Source organism: Argiope bruennichi, chromosome 6, assembly GCF_947563725.1.
Source record: "Argiope bruennichi chromosome 6, qqArgBrue1.1, whole genome shotgun sequence".
In the NCBI taxonomy this organism is placed as follows: Eukaryota; Metazoa; Arthropoda; class Arachnida; order Araneae; family Araneidae; genus Argiope; species Argiope bruennichi.
In genome coordinates this window covers 74501428-74519218 of record NC_079156.1, presented here as the reverse complement: position 1 = coordinate 74519218, position 17791 = coordinate 74501428, and the positions used below count along the sequence as shown (strand labels likewise).

Here is a 17791-nt window from a genome sequence, read left to right as displayed (position 1 = left end):
TTTATTTATCATAGCTTTCAGTGCCTGCATTTCAGATTGAACTCATTGAATTATTTGATTTTTATTTCACTTGATGCATTTTGTTAATTTTTATTAAATTCCTGAAATTTTGTTTGCCTTTCCTGTCTTCAAATGCAGACATTTATGCAAACTGCATTTACTTTCTAACATCAGGTTCTTTCTTCCATTTTAATTTCACATCTTTTTTTATTCGAGTATATTTTTCCTCATTTATTAGATATTTCAATCAAGTATTATATAATTCTTACCAATGTTCAAATGAAATTTTTAACCTTATATTTCATTTCCTTCATTCCTAGTTTTTGGTTTTTTAAAAAAATTATGATAATAATAAATATTTAATTTTTACATATTATATAAAGAAATGATTGAAAATTTGTAAATTGTTAACTTAAGCCATTACTTCAGATGAACTCAATAATGGGATAATGTTTTACACAATTTCTCCATTTCTGAGTACTGAAATTCTTTCCTGCTTTATTATTTTATTACAAGAAAGAAATAATTATATGTTTAATTTTATATTTCAAAAGAGGTTAAGGGAGTATGTATCAAAATTTAACAGCTTAAAATCATTGATCAAATAAGTAAGCAGAAGAAACTTTTATTCGCAACTTTAGTGTAAATATAATCAGTTTTCAATGATTCCAAAAGTTGTTCATGTCTTAGTTCTATTGATTGTATCTTGATACAACCTTTGATAATATTATAAGTATTTCTTTTTGTTTTGTCTTTATTTCGCCTTTTAAAATATGTTATGTTACTTTCTAAATTTTTTTTTTTTTGTGATTATATTAGTTGATACATAAAAGTTTTAACTCTGCTTTTGGGACTTTGCTCTTTTTTCCTGTTCATTTGGAAACGTGAATGGAAGAAAGGTTCTTGTAGAATTGGGGAAAGGCAAAAATGATCGTTGTAATACTTTTATATTCTATTTGTTCCTATAACTGACAAATGACTCATGTTGTGAGTGCTGATGTTATATTACATATTATAACAGTAACTGTTGGTACTCTCAAAAGTAAACAAATATCATAAACCTCTTTTTTCCCCCAATAATCTTCAGTTTATTTTTTTATTCCAGTATAAACAAAAGACTTTTCATATTTTTAGTTAAATCATAAAAGAAGTCCAGTACACTCATGATTTTATTGCTTGTATGAATATACTTTTATTCAGTTGACTATTTATTTTATTGGTTAAATTTTACATTCTTTTAAATTTTACATCAAATTTCAAAATTTAGAATTTATTTTATCTTAATCTGTAACTAAACAGGTGCATTGAGAATAAGGGTTGAGACTAAGAGAAATTGGTTCAGGTGCCTTATATAGTCCAAAATTTTGTTTATCAATCTTAAAAAATTTTTTTTAAAAGTTAGACAATTTAAATGAAATGAAATACAATTGACATATTAGCCTGTCATTGTTATTAAAGAAAATGCTTTTTGCTTCATATTATTAGATTGCATGAAAAAAATCTTGAAAATGATTTATAATTGTAAAAATATTAGATTCAAGTTTTTAGAGCTGTGACAGATTATTACTTAAACTGTTATCGTGTAAATACTATCACTAAAAAGGATGAAAAAAAAAATGAACCCATTGCCAAATTTAAGAGAAGATCAGTCTTTTTGTATTGTATAAATTTTCAGATTGGTATTTTTCCCCCAGTGGTTTAAAATACAAGGAAAAGAAGAAAAAAATTTCTGTCACTGACATCAAGAGTTTCATGTCTTTTAATTATATAATATTTTGAATTTACTTAACTATCATATTTAAACAAAACAGTTATAGAAAAAATAAATTTAAAAGTTGCTATTATTACTTAAAAGTATAATATCTGTAGTTTTGCTGTCAACTAAAGAATATTTATGAAGTGTTTTCATTTTCTTCTCATTTCTGATTGAAAATGAATATACTAATATTAATTCCTTTTTCTTTCTATTTACTGAATAATTAGTAAAATATTCTTAGAATGTTTATGGGAATTTTATGGAGAAAAATACATTTACTTAATTTTATGCAAAACGTTGTGAAATATTCTTCTTTTTGTCGAGTAAAAATTCATTTGGTCTCTCCATAAAAATAAATTGTCCCATATTAATAATTATATAATAAATTGTTGAAGAATTATTCAAATATATTATTGTGCTAATAAATATTTTTATGGGGGAAAGTATTAGAATGAATTTAAACTGTTTAGATTAAAAGCAATTATCTTATCCTTGAAATGGTGTCATTAATATAAAATTAAAGCTTTATGTCTAATGTTTAAAAGAATGCTTTATACAGCTTGCATTAATGAATTTGATTTTACTGCTATACATTTGACTTTGGTACATGTATTTTAATATTTATTTATCCTTGTTTTAGAATGTTCGCTCCAAAGTGTGCTGCATGTGGGCATGCTATAACTCCTGTTGAGGTAATAAATATTTTATTGTTTTCTATTGCTTTTTCATATGTTTACTAGTTTATTTGTAGTGTAGTCACTGTATTTTTCTCTTCTGTGTAAGCTCCTTACCTAAGAAAATATTTATTTAAAAATTATCATCAAAATGGCTAATTTAATGTTCAGAATATTTTTAGTGCAGTGTAATGTTTAAATGATCCTACATGCACAATATTGAACTAGTTTTATTTATGCATTTTTTTTTTAAATTCTTGCCCACGTTCTATTTTTACTTTTTTTTAAATCAAATTTTCCTTTTTTTCATTGTTTTGTTTGGTATATTAAGGAGTATTTCAAACGTACATTAATCAGATGCACTCTATTTTTTATTTGTTATATTAAATGGTTTGTAAATTTTTTAAATATAAAGGAGGAAACAAATATTTTGAAAATGATGTGTACTTTATTTAGTCTAGGAATTCTTGGCTTCTTTTATTACAACACTATATAAATTACACTTTGGTATTGCAATAAAAAAATATATTGAGGTACAATCTACAACTTCCTTTACTTTACATATAATTTTAATCAATCATGTGTATCTAATTTGAAGCATATGTTTCTCCTTTATGTATCAGAATTAATATTATTTAATAGAATTAAATATTACATTGCAAATTATGCAAATTAAAATCAGTAAATTAATGAATTTGAAGTTGTCTTATTTTGGAATATATGTTATCAATTTATTTATATTGATCATTTAATAGTATCTCTATTTAGTATGACTAATAATAACAAATAAATGAATAATGATTTCAGGTTAAATTATCGCAATTTCTAGAATAAAGAGAAGTTTCTAAAATCAACGCATTTCCTAAACTGTACTACTTTTTACTTCAAAAAATTTTAACAAGATATATTTATATTCCTTCTTATTTTATATTATGGCAGTGGCTATTATGAAGATTTTTATTGTATCTTTAAGATGAGGTATACATTTATAACTAAAAAAAAGATTTTTATTGCAGTTAAATTTACTATAAATTTATGATAGAAAAGTATTCATATGTGAAAAACATTAATTTATAAATGGTATCCATATAGTTTTTCCTTGTGATGCAAATATATTTTACAACTAATGCATTGCATATTGTTATTCACAGGATATTCGTTGAAAAAATTATCTTTGTACATAGTTATGGTTATCTGTTGATTTCCTTTTTTACTGCAAAAATAAAATATGATGGAAGATTATTTCCATTGTTAATATCGTCTTTTTCATTAAGACAAGAAAGAAAAAAAGCAGATGCATGAATTATATATTTAATATCTATTTAATTTGCTTTTTATATAAATTCTTTTGATCATTTTGAAATTAAAAAGAATGAAAAAAAATTACATTGAGACTGCATAAATGTTCATTGGAAATCAAGCTATTAATTCAGATTTTAAAAGTTTCTATTTCCTTATATAATATAGAGGATTTATATATGTCAAATAAAGAATGCATATAATTTAAATTATTAAAAAATTTTCATGCATGTTCCTAAATTTGATTTTAAAACTAAGCTTACTTATTATTTTTAGGGAACTGATGAGACTGTTCGAGTTGTGTCAATGGACAGAGATTTTCATGTTGACTGTTACGTGTGTGAGGTAAAATACTTTAATGTTTCAACTTTTTGTGCATTTGAAATTTTTTCTTTATAAAAGGATGCAGTTAAGTGTCATTATGTAAAAAGTCCTATTTAAGAATACATTGATAAAAAAGTTTATAAAAAAATTGTATTTAAATTTTAATTAACATTTTTTTTTATTTGTGTCAAGATAGATCATTTACTTCGAAATCATGTTATAAGGTTCAAAAAAGCTTTGTTAGTTTTTTTAATCATATTTTTTAAAGATTATTTCTATATTTTTATATTAAAATGTAGTTTTCACACAAATTCTTATGAATATTATTGACATCTTAATTATAATTGTCATATTGTTTTTATTTATCTCTTATAGATTCAACAAACTTGTCTCTTTTTTTTAAACACACTTTGTTTCTTGTAACGTAACCTCTCAGATTGTTCTTATTTAATGCACCTTGCATACAGACACATTAGTTCTCAGATAATTTGTGAAAATTGCATATTAAGATATATATCTTACAATTATTGAGCTTATAATTATTGTTTTCATCTAGCATTTCCAATCTAGTCATCAGTTTTAAATTTTATAAATTATATAATTTCATTTAAAATTTACTATTAAAGAAGTTAATTTTTGTGAATTTTTTTTTTAAATTTATTAATTTTTTGAGATGCAGCCATGACTATTTTTGAAGCTTGTTGATTTCGCTGCTGCTATAAAATGAAATTTTTGCTTACATTATGAATTGTTTGAAAAAGTTGGGTTGACTTCAAAATTTTTCTGCATTAAAGTCATGTCTTTTTTAAAATTGGATTTGAATTAATGGTAAACAGTCGATTAGCCCACTTCTTGTTACTTCTTTTAACCTAAATTTTTTAAATTTTATTATTAGGAAAATGCTTTTAAAAATCATATTTTGTTTTAACTATGGTTAAAGACTAAAAAAAATTTTGTTGCCAACCAGTATCACTAAGCCTTTAGTTAAGAGGGGGGGGGATATTGATAAAATTTTATATTATTAAATACAGAGGATTTTTTAGGATTTAAGATAATGAATTTCCATGAATTACTTTTGGAAGTAATTAATTTTAATACAAAAATGTTATTGCAAAATAATTTCAAAAATCGGTCTGGGATACCAAAGGGGGTTTAATTTATGATAATTATATATGTGATCATATATTGGTTAAGAAATTACATGGAAATGTTTGAAACAGTTATTATTTTTATAAAGCATAGACAAAACATAACATCACACATTAATATGGTTTACTCTTTACAATTTGAGAACTTGTATTTTATTTTCTGCATATAGAGGTATATGTCTTTTTTTTTCCGCTATATTAACAGTTATTAATAAATAATTTTATTTTATTTTCTGCATATAGAGGTATATGTCTTTTTTTTTTCGCTATATTAACAGTTATTAATAAATAATTTTATTTCTTTTTCAATTTAAATATATTTTTTGAGGTTTTATATAAAATATAGGGGGAATGTACACAGAAAAAAAAAGTTTTTAAAATTCAAACAGTTCAGTTTGAAACACCTATGATTAAATCTCCCTCTAAAAATGCAGCATCAAATATGAGTTATATAATTCAAATTTAAGTTATATAAAGTTCACCCTGATTAGTTTTTACTATCTGAAACCAAAAAACTTATAATTTTCTAGGCTTACTGAAAGAAATGTTTTTGTGTTTCTGTTGGCAGTTGGTAACAGAGCTAAAAATCTGCCTACAACAAACCTTCAAATTCCCAAATACAATGATAACTGTAGATTTTAATATCTTACTTTCTAAGCAGCGATTTTTAGTTGACGTTGGTTGCAAATATATAGTATATAAGATAATATTCTATATATATATATATAGTGTAATAGAAAAAAAATAATAAATAAAATCGACAAATAAAGGAACATGCAGCCACAAGTCAAAAAGGTTTTTTTTTTTTCAAGCACTTCCGGTACCATATTTTTGTTGTATATTGATTTTATAATATTTTCAGTGCATATCTTTTTGGCAACAAGAGCTATTAGAGTCACACTTTTATTTTCATGATATTTGGAAATACAAAATTAGGTATATCTATACTTATAATAAAGCTCAATGTGTGTGTGTGTGTGTGTGTGTGTTGGCGCTCTACAGGCCAGGTCATTTGACATACAGCTATCAAATTTGGTACATGTATACCTTAGAGGTCGGGAATGTGCACCTGGGGTCCCTTTTTTTGAAATTTTAATTAGAATTTTAATTATTAATTAAAAACTAACTTTCCCGCCAAAAGAATCTTCCATTTTCCCCACCGCCAACTTTTCCGCCAAAAAATCTTCCATTATCCCCAGCGCCAAACGAGAAAGGCTTCCGTTGTTTTTTTCTCCCAACAGTAATGAGGCTAGGGTTAAAATTTTTCGGCGGATTATTTCAATCGGTTCTGCTTATTTTCTTAATGTTTGATGCATTTAAAATTAAACATTGTTAATGAATCAATCTTTCAGATTCATTCTGAAGTACTTTTGAATTAAAATAAAACAGAATAAAGGAAATTAAAAATTTCTAATCCGCATAGCGTTACCCCAACTGGCGTAGAAAAAATCACGTATTTGCGTTACGTAACCGGTGAAGAAAATTCACGCATGCGCATTCTGTTCTGATTGTTGCCATGACAACATGTATATGCTTATAGTTTTAAGTACAACGTTTTTTAAGTAGTTTTTTTAAAACCTGTTTTCAACCGTTTATTTTAAACGATTCGTTTTATTTTCTTAGTGTTTGATGCATTTAAATTTAAACATTGTTAATGAATCGATCTGCTCATAATGAATCTAAGAAAATTTTGTTGACCAACTCTTGAGATATTACATAAATTTAAAAAAATATTCTTTAGTGCCCATAAAGTTTAAACGCTGAGTGACTCTATTTTCAGTAATCAGATTATAAAAAAATGCTTTGTTTCAGTAAAAAATATTATTATATTAATTGAAGATAAATTCTTTCCACTTTAATTTAAAGCATAAATTCTACGGGCGCTAACAGAAAATGAGAGAGATACATATCACGTTATGACTGAAGGCCTTTATAATATTATGAATGAATTATATGATAATCAAAATTTGAAGTTTTAAAATATTTTGATGAAGAAGCTATTAAAGTAGAAATTGCATAAAATATTTAATTATTAAAATTTTAACGAACATTAAGATTGGCGAACCGGCTGGTCGCCAAAGGCGGCTAGTTTGGTTATAAAGACAACATCTGGATTTAAGGCTTAATGCATTTAAACTGTTCCTATTAAAATATTAGTATAGCATCACAGAATTCTTGATGTGGTCAGTCATAAGATGAACATTTTTTGAAAGATGTGCTTTATGCTTTTAAATTTATTTTAGTATGTAGATTTCACACATGTAACCATTAACTTGCATTTATCTTTTTACAGGATTGTGGCTTGCAATTAACGGACGAGCCTGACAAGAGGTGTTATCCGTTGGATAATCATCTTCTGTGTCAAGAATGTCATGTTCACCGATTAGAAGTTATGAGCAATTCAAGCGTTTGTGATTCAGTGAATAAAATCATGTAATTATTTGTTTATAGTCAATACATGTAACATTCTCGCTTTATTTAATACAAGGCATATTCAACTGCAAATCTACTGCTTTCAACTTACATCTTTCTTTTTGCATTGAAAGATAATTTTTTGCAAGTTGAATTCTTTTTTGTAAACTTATAAATTTGTAATTTTATATATGCATGTGTATGCATTCATCAGCATTGTTATTATATCATGAGAGAAACTTACATCATATAAGCGAATTTAGATTTTTTTTAAGATGCTTGATTTTGTGATATAATTAATCAGTACTTTATATGACTTGAGTGATTTCAAACTGCTTTGTAGATTTTATTCCTCTGTATTCCAATTCTTTTTCATTTCAGTTATGAGGATTATCAATTTTTGGAAGTCAGTGTTATATTGTAATTCTGATTAAATATTGGTTTAAATCTTCTATAATATATTGTAAATTTGTCTTTTACTGTGTCATTTATGTATGTTTTAATCCTTTTTATTTCTTAATTTAATAACAGAATTTCATTCTTATTTTTCCAAAAATAATAAGTTTATTTAAGTAAAGTTATAGGTTGTATCTTAATGAGAAAAAGTGAAGGACCACTATGCAGCCTATTTGTAAAAAGTTTTTTTAATATTTATTTTTAAAAATTTTTTCGAATTTCAACAGAAGTAAATGTGTCATGTTTCTGCTGTAATTTGTATTGGTATGTTGCTTCTAATAGTTATACAAAGAAAAAATAACATTTGATAAATAAAAAATTAAGTTCAAGAAATATTTTTTAAAAAAAATCCAAATTCAATTTTCATTTATGAAGACCAAACATTTTAAGCTCTTGAAACTTTTTTTAATTTGTAGACATTTTTCCAAAATAAAATCATTGATAGTTGTAAAACCAAATTTATCATCAAAAGCCTGTTTCAGTGATATTAAAATCAAAAGTGTATTTGTGTTGAAATGTTTGTAATGCAGATTTATTCAAAAACCTTAAGATATTAATTTTTATGAGGGAATTTTTGTTACATAATTTATAATGCTTTGTTCTATATATAGCATATACTATAATAAATAAATTAAATGATTAATATTCTGTAATTTAATTATCTATTAAATTTCTACATAATTTTTTTCTATTACTTTGTATAAATGATGTATTTCTTTATTTTTATAATAATGAATATTTCATATATGTTTGTTATATAATCTTAATAACTTTATGTACAAATGACTGAAGTTTTGACATTCCTTTTTACATTCTGGATTCCTTGATGTGTTGGGAATGTGATGGGGAAAAAACAAGACAAGCTGATGTTTGGTTTGGGTGCTGGAAACCTAAACATGTCCTGTGTAAAAGTATTCGATTAGAAATGCAGATAATTATTTTGCAAAACTGTAGAAATTATAAAAATATTTATTAAAGTGAGAATTCTTGAAATATAATTTATTATATGAAAGAATTGTATATTTTGAAGAATAATGTCACCTTATTGGGGGAAAAAAAAATAATAGAGATAAAAATGCAAAATTGATACACTTTTTTCAGCTATTTTATAGTTTACCGAAACTCGTAACATTCCAGATAGCTGCATATTAACATATATTAATAAGAGTATTTCTTTGCTTTCATTTGTAAAAAGCAGAATCTTTTATTACTTATTTCCAAATATCTTCCTCAGGGTTGCACTAATTTTATTTATACTAATTCATTGTGGTTTTAAATTAATGGTAATTTTAATTATTTCACTGTCAATCAATGACAAGTTTCTTAGTACCTGGCTTACTGGGTTTATGTGTGTGTATATATATACACTTTTTAACCTCAAAGACAGGAGAATTTTAATTACTACTAATGAACTGTAATTTTAATTATTGAATATTGTTTCTATGTATTATGTATTATTGAAAATGGTATTGACAGATTGTAGATGTAGATCCAAATTTGACAACAAAAAAAAATTATTTCTAAACATAGAAGCAACTGATTACATGTCATTAATTATTGATTGATAGTATTTTAGGGGTATATAATATGCAAGTTTTTCAGTAATTTTTTTTTAACTTTTATTTAGTGTCACATATGCTAAATTTTTTAATTTAAGCTTTCTAGGTTTCATTATTTTTTTATTGTGCAGCCCTTTTCAAAATTATCATTGTGATAACTTTTGTTAATTTAATATTGTATTTGTCATTTTCTAGTTTTTTTTAATGATAATTTGACTACATGCGATTTTTTGATGATTTTTCTGGATACATGTAAAAGAAATAAATGATCACATGATCTGATTTTGTCTTGTTTTCTTTATCATTTACTGTGCATGATATAAGTGATTTCTACTTTGTATTTGGTGGGGAATTAATATTATAAAGAATAAAATAACTTGTTAAAATATGAACAAATTAACCAAGAAATAATTAGTGATGATTAGGGATTTTTAGAATCTTAATTTAGGAAGGGAATTCATCCACAAATTTTAACCAATTTCTGATTTTCCTGTTTTTATTATTGCTGTAATGATATTTATTTTTACATTAATTTCTAGTGATTTATTGAAGAAAATTAAGTTATTAATAAAAATTATCTTTGTGATATTTAAATAATTGCTTTCTTATAGAATGCATTATTAAAAAAAATTCTTTCTTAAATTCTCCCCCCCCCCCATAATTTAGTATGAATAGGGCTGAAAAAGAGGAGATGGTACAATTCCTCTAATTCTCATTTACATTATTTGCTTCCCCTATATTTTAGCTTCCTGCACTTTTCCTGTTCGGATTTCATATATATAAACAACAGCAGTTTATGTATTGCAATTGAACAAACAATTTTTTCTTATAACAAATCAAGAAGTTTATTTAAATAATTCTGTTCTAGTTTGCTTGAGATCAAACTAATTTAAAAATTTCATTAGTCATATCAGACACCTAGTTAATTTCAGTGAATGACTGGTTCTCCAGGAATATTGATTTTATTTCATTTCTATTAGTAATTTTATACATAACTTCATATTCATGGTTAATTCAAATTAAGACAGAAATTCAAGTAGCATTATTTTAGCTATCTTATACCTGACCTGTTTATCACCTACTTGAATCTTTTTAAGTCGAGTCAAATGAAATTGCAGGAAAATTATGATTATCTGCATTATCTAACATTCATTTAAGTTACTATTCTTCATGTAAGATAATTGTGCATCATCTTACTCTGTGCTTTTTGTTCACTTTTTTTTTAATTGTTATGTGTTGTTAAGTCCAAAATTAAATTGGTACATTACACAATTGGTATATATTATGTGAGCATGGACAACAGCATGTTTATCAAATTAAAATAAGCTGAAAAAAAAAGGAAAGATTAATACAATCTTTCAGCATACCTAATTTATTTTCTAATATACTTAATAATTTGGTGGACTGTGTTTATAAGTTTTGCACAAAAATTGGTGGGAGGAAAAAATTTACTATGACTTTACAGTTAAATGGTTTGAATTTATTGCAATAAAAACAAGTATTATTTATTACAAATTTTGTACAAACTTTAATTTATTAAAATTAAGAACAAATTGTTCTGAAATAAAGAGATGTAGAATATAAATTTCTATAAAGATAATCTTTGAAATGGCATAAAAATCATGTTCGCGTAATGTTTTCATTTTTATCAAAAAATGTAATATACGGAATTTGTATGATAAAATTCAAGTTAGTAATATATTTCCATTAGTTACTGGATAGATTTACTTGAATGTTAGTTATCGTTTTAAAATAAATTCAGTGCTCTTTTAGCTATCTTTTAAGTTATAGTCTTAAAAACTTAATTATTATAAAAAACTTCAGGCATGTATAAATAAATTTTAAAGTATTTAGTTAATTGATTAACCACTTAAATGATTCAATTAGGCTTAAATAATAATTGATGACTTACCAATTTATTTCTATAGAAAATATGGCCAGTATGCAAGTTATGCTCATTTTTATAAATCTGAAATTCTGTGCAAGTATTTAATTTTTTTAATATTTGATAAGGAAAGTAAAGTTGCAAAGACAAATATAATTAATCAGAGGAAATTATCCATATCATAAATGAAATCTGTTTGATATAATGTTAAAAATGGAATAGTAAAGAATATATACACATGTGGAAGGTTAAACTTCTTAAATGAATTTCACATTTTGAAATTATCTTTTTCAATAGTTATATATCTTTTCTGTAATAATCTCCTATCCATTTTTCAACCCCTGATACATTGCCTTCAATAGGAATGTGAAATGGTTTTGGAGTGCATGGAAAAAACATGTTAATAGATTGATTGAAATAAGAGAAAAGAGGGTGAAGCCAGGGTATTAAGAGCAATCATGATAAGGGATATGCAAGTAAAAAAAAAGTTTAAAAATGCTGTCCTATGCTAATGGAGTCTATGCTACTCAGTATCAATAATGTTATTTGTAGAGCAGATAAGGAAGTTAATATTGAGCTAAAAGTTGTATTATAAAGATTTTATTTTGAGACTATTTTTAAATTCCAAAACCGTTTTTGTCCCATGGAAAACATAGATGATGATATTTAACATCTTTTTCATTAAAATTTGAGGTTAAAGGATATAAAATATCATTCAACTTCTCGTTTGAGGTCAAAGTTAATTTGACCAATGTTGTCAGATAATTTGCAAAGTTCTATTCAAATTACTTTCTTCTGTAATAAGGGCTGAACACAAAAAAGAATTAATCTCGGAACTGTTCCATTATCTCTGCTGATTTCATTAAAGATCTTTCACGATTAAACGAATGTAGCTTTACTTCTTGTTATTCGCATTTTAATATAATATCTAACAATCAAGCATTTTTGAAAAGCTGAAGATATCGGTAATGGCGTATTTCCAACTAGGCAGCTGCCTAGACCGATAAAAAAAAAAAAAAAAAAAAAAAAAAAAAGTTTCCTAGTTCAAAATAAATTAGTTAAAAAATATAAATTCTATGAAATATAAAATTTTATTTGGATAATAACTTTATCTCATATAATGGTCAGGTTACTATATAATGTGGTGGTATGTAGATTATTATGATCCATGCAGGAAGCAACAGGACAAATGTTTTTAGGAACATTTCTTTTAATAATCACATTCACACACTAAACAAACACACAAAGACAATCACACTCGCGACTTCACAGTTCAGCATCACATCTCATTCTAATTACAATCGCAATGCACTATGGGATGGCCTAATCAGGTATCGCCATCTAGTTTCCAAAAGAGAAGATAAGAGTAATGCAACTGCTACAATAATTCATTCCTCTCAGTTATAAGAATATTAACAAAACTGAATGTATGCTTCAATTATATAATGCACAGACTTGAATAGTGAGCAGTTTGGAATCATTATTAAATAAAAGCAAATACATATTTTCAAATCAAAAAAAATATTAATCTAAAATAAATCATTAACGTAAATGAAAGGCGAATTTAAATTGACCATCTTATTAAAAATGGGCCTTATAATGTGAAGTGCATAGAACCATAAACCATTTAAATTCTAACGCTGGATCTTGATATGGGAAAAATGTCTAATACGATTTTGCGAATAAAAATTTATAATTTTTTTGTCAAATAAACGGGAACTATAAAGTAAAATCTCTATTTCAGTTGGCGAGCTTGCTTAATTTCGCAGAATATTCATTCACTTCATTTCAAGCAAAGGCTATTTTGCATCAAATTTTGTAAATTATACTTGTATCCAACTGACTGTAGCTATATCTAAAGAGAAAGGATAGCGGCTAAAGTTTTATCAGACTTTAATTGCTATTCTTTCTCTAAAATTCTCCACTAACAAGTGCGAGTTTTATTCTACGCAGATTCACCTTTTAGTTCCATATATTGGGTTGGCAACTAAGTAATTGCGGATTTTTTTTAGAAAATCAAAGACAATTTTTTCATGGAACTAAATAACTTTATTCTGTAATGTATTGCCCATTTTGATCAATGACCTTTTGCCATCTTTCAGGCAGCATCATAATCCCACGTTCATAAAACTTCTGGTTTTTATTAGCAAAAAACTGAATCAGGTACGATTTGACATCATCATTGTTGAAATTTTTACCATTCAAGGAGTTTTATAAAGTTCGAAACAAAAAGTAATCAGATGGTGCAAGGTCAAGACTATTTGGTCGATGTGGCAAAACATCCCAACCAAGCTCCAATAATTTTTGCCGAGTGACCAAAGATGTGTGTGGCCTTGCATTGCCATGATGGAATATAACACCTTTTCGATTTGTCACTTCGGGCCGCTTTTCTTCAACTGCATTGTTTAATTTCGTTAGTTGTTCAATGTAGACATCAGAATTGATCGTTCGGTTGGGTGGTAAGAATTCAAAGTAGACAATTCCTTTGTAATCCCACCAAACTGATAACAAAACCTTCTTTTGATGAATATCAGCTTTTGATGTTGTTTGAGTTGGTTCACCTGGCCTGCTCCACGATCTTTTCCGCTTGATATTGTTGTAAACAACCCATTTTTCATCGCCAGTTATCAGTCGTTTTAAAAATGGATCATTTTCATTACGTTTCTTTAGCAAATCGCAGCTGTTAATACGTTGCGTTAAATGCGTTTCTTTCAGTTCGTGAGGAACCCATGTATCGAGTTTTTGAACATAGCCAAGTTGTTTTAAGTGATTTTCAATGCATGTATGTGATACATGAAGCTTCTCTGCAATCTCACGTGTTGTACTCTGACGATCCGAATCGATTATTGCTTTGATTAGGTCGTCACCAACTTCGACTAGACGACCAAAGCGTTTTTCATCTTTGAGTGAAAAATCAAAAGAACGAAATTTGGCAAACCAATTTTGACACTGCCGTTCTTTTAAGGCTTCGTCACCATAAACAGCACATAACTTTTTATGAGCTTGCGATGCGTTTTTCCCTTTGCGGAAATAAAAAAGCAAAATATGACGAAAATGTTCCTTTTGATTTTCCATTTTTCAACGAACGCCAAACGAAAACTACGCAACCGACCAAAAAACTTTTTTTACTGATTGACAGCTGAATTGCCAACTATCAAATAACAAAATGTGTTTTACATTTGTACTACGTCTGCAAACCTAAAAATTCAACTGAAGCCATCTACGAGTGAAATCCGCAATTACTTAGTTGCCAACCCAATACATAAATGATTTTCTAAGGAATCAATTTTCGAATCTGTCTGTCCCTCCGATACTGAACCCAAAACTGCCTTGAGGTCTCCTCTTTCTATTATATCCTGCATAAAATTATCGACAAAAGACGCATTCTTCTTATTTTTTTTACTTGCCAAAGTCTCTTACCAGAAAGATGATTTGGATTCGTAACTGGTTCCATATTAATTTTCGTTTCTGTTCTTTTTATGATCTTGGCTATTTTCTAGCGTAAATTATTATAAAAGGATATTACAAAAAAATTATAAAAATATTTAATTACAAAAAATAAGAATTGCTCATATAAAAATGTTTTATTTCATATATATAATATTTACAGACTTGTCACATGTATTTATAGATTTTTGCATGTCCATATAAAAATTTTATAAAAAGAACAGATTCTAGATTGGCAAAATAGTTCTATTTTTAACCGAATTGCTGGTGTAATTTTACCAATTTATATTATTAAACCGAAAAGTAACAAAATTTAAATTTAAAATAGATTCTGAAATGGAGTTATATACTAATTTAAGCGAAACAAGTAATTTTTTACTTGTTTGAATGAATGGGCTGTTCCTATCGCTTAGCCCATTAAATGCTTTTTTTGTTTGTTTGTTGAAATTTTTGGCCGGATAATCTATATATATGCACAAAATGTTCTGCAACAGTATAAGGATATTCTAATTACGTTTTGTTTAGAAAATGTTTGATATTTTTGAAAAAGGGGTATAATTATAAAATGATCAATAGAACTATTCTATAAAAATCAAAATACTGTGTAAGTAGCAAATCGTTACTATAACCTCTAAATTGCATATTTATATCCGGTATTATAATACAAAAACCAAACCAAAAATATTATCGAATATAGGGGAGATTTCCCTAACGAAGTATTTTTGCAAACAGGAGCACATACCCAGTGGTCCTGTTTGCAAAAAATAAAAGATTCTACGCAAGAAAAAATCAGGAAACAGTTTTCTTGACCAGTCATCCATTTATTCACAACGCACCACTCCTCAGTTTTATATAATTTCCAATAAGCAATTCCATACCACAGGTACGAATATTTCTTGAAGACAAAAATTATTTTCTTCATAAACTCCTAATTTTCGCAAGGAACTCGCTGGATTTGCAAGTGATCGTTAAAATAATTTTGCTCTGCTTTTCCTCGCGAGCTACTCATCGCTCATACTCCACGTGAACGTCCACTTTTCTTGATTGCCAAGCCAAGCAAACAAAAAATCTTTTCTGCATAACTTTTAAGACAACGGGAATGCGCTGCCATCTCGGATCAGGAAGGGGAACTAATCCGAACAAATATAATGCTTGAAATATAATAATTTTGATCCGTTAAACCTGCAGACGAAATTTCAAATTTGTTCGCTTGTTGTAAAGAAACGAAGCGTAGAATACATATATTCTGCTGCACATAATATGAAACAAAACTGCCAGGCGTACCAAATATTTTGCGCATAGTGATGTAAGTAAAATCCTCAAATGGGGATCTTGGCAGCTAATGGGTTAAAAGTTGACTACAAAACATTTGTACCACACGTTGAAAACGAAAACACTGATTAAAACTTATAAATAGTTGATGAAACTATCCAAGAGAGAGAGAATTCCAACCAATCCAAAGTGATATGCAGGTAGTTTACTAACACTAGGGCAAAAACTCGTACAGACAGATATAGCAAAGTTCTCCATAATCGCCATATCTTACAATTTCTAATAATATTGATAAAATATAATACAAAATTTATATATAATAAATGAGAATTTAGAAACTACAAAATCTGCAGTTATAACAGAATTTGGAAAAGATAGGTAATGGGGGGAAAAAAGTAATAGAAGATGAGTACTGAAACTTCAAACTAAGAGCAGAGGTTAAATTTTTAAAAATGTAGTAATAAAGTCAAATGCAAAACAACCAACATAAGATATAAAATTATAACAATAAAAGTGTAAGATAAATGAAAAAAAAGGAAAATATAAAATGGGCCACACAATAAAAATAAACAGTGAAATAATAGAAAAGGTTTATTTAAACAACTATTAATGATAAAAAAAAGTAACATATATACAATAAATGATATGACATTTAAAAAACAGAATACTGCTCAAAATCTCAATGTTTAAGTACTGTACTCTTTAAGTATTATTATGCAAAGAGTATTCAATATATTTTGTTTCTCCAAATTTTTCCAATCTTCTGAAGAATCAATTCTAAAATTCTCACAGTTGTATAATTGTTTTGAAAGAATTTTTCCTGTATTAATCGGTATTTTAGACATCGATCATTATATATGTATATAAGCCTATGTAAAAAGGTTATATTTATCTGAAATCTCAATGTGATGAAATCATTTTATTGCTTGTTTCGGGAAATTAGGAAACCCGTTTTTATCATGTGAGAACATGATGTTGTTTTGGTTTGAGGTTTTTGAAGCTACAAAACACAAGGGTAGAAAATTGACGATTTATCGCTTTTGAGTCATCGATTTTTCGCTTTTAGGATTATAGAGAGCGATAAAAAAGGTTATTACATTTGGCGACTTCTTGCCAACAAAAAGTTACATCTTGGCGCGAATGCCCACCGTGTACCCGATTTTCCTGTATGGCCAATAAAGCGCAGGGTTGTAAAAAGTTATCTCCCGAAGAAGCACAGAGAAGAAAATGAGAATGACCGTGAAACAGCTAGGAAGGTATGGAAAGTTTATATATCAATTTCTAATTTTTCTAGCTGGCAAAAGAAAACTCTATAGCTCGAACGATTTTGAGATGAAAAAAAAACCTGTCGTCTTCTAAATATCGACGCATGCGTAATCTGATAGTCACATGATTGTTTAAAACCGGTTTAAACTGGTTTCGCAAGAAAAAAAAATTCTAGCCTTGAGAAAAAGATTTTAGAACTCGATTGATTTTGAGATGGTCTCTAATCAATCTAATGGCTTTTCTAAATGTTGGTGATTGCAGAATATGAGTCATGTGCGAACATGATGTTTTCT

At 26.9% G+C, this 17791-nt stretch overlaps 1 protein-coding gene across 1 annotated transcript in view; it reads left to right on the top strand.

Moving 5' to 3' along the window:
• Positions 1 to 9876, top strand: part of LOC129971636 (Wilms tumor protein 1-interacting protein homolog) — a 92581-nt gene extending 82705 nt beyond the window's left edge. The window contains exons 6-8 of the mRNA XM_056085588.1: positions 2397 to 2448; positions 4006 to 4074; positions 7495 to 9876. Of these exons, the coding sequence (XP_055941563.1) occupies positions 2397 to 2448; positions 4006 to 4074; positions 7495 to 7638 (265 nt within the window). The 3' untranslated portion in view covers positions 7639 to 9876. The remainder of the gene's footprint in view (positions 1 to 2396; positions 2449 to 4005; positions 4075 to 7494) is intronic.
• Positions 9877 to 17791: the final 7915 nt, after the last annotated feature.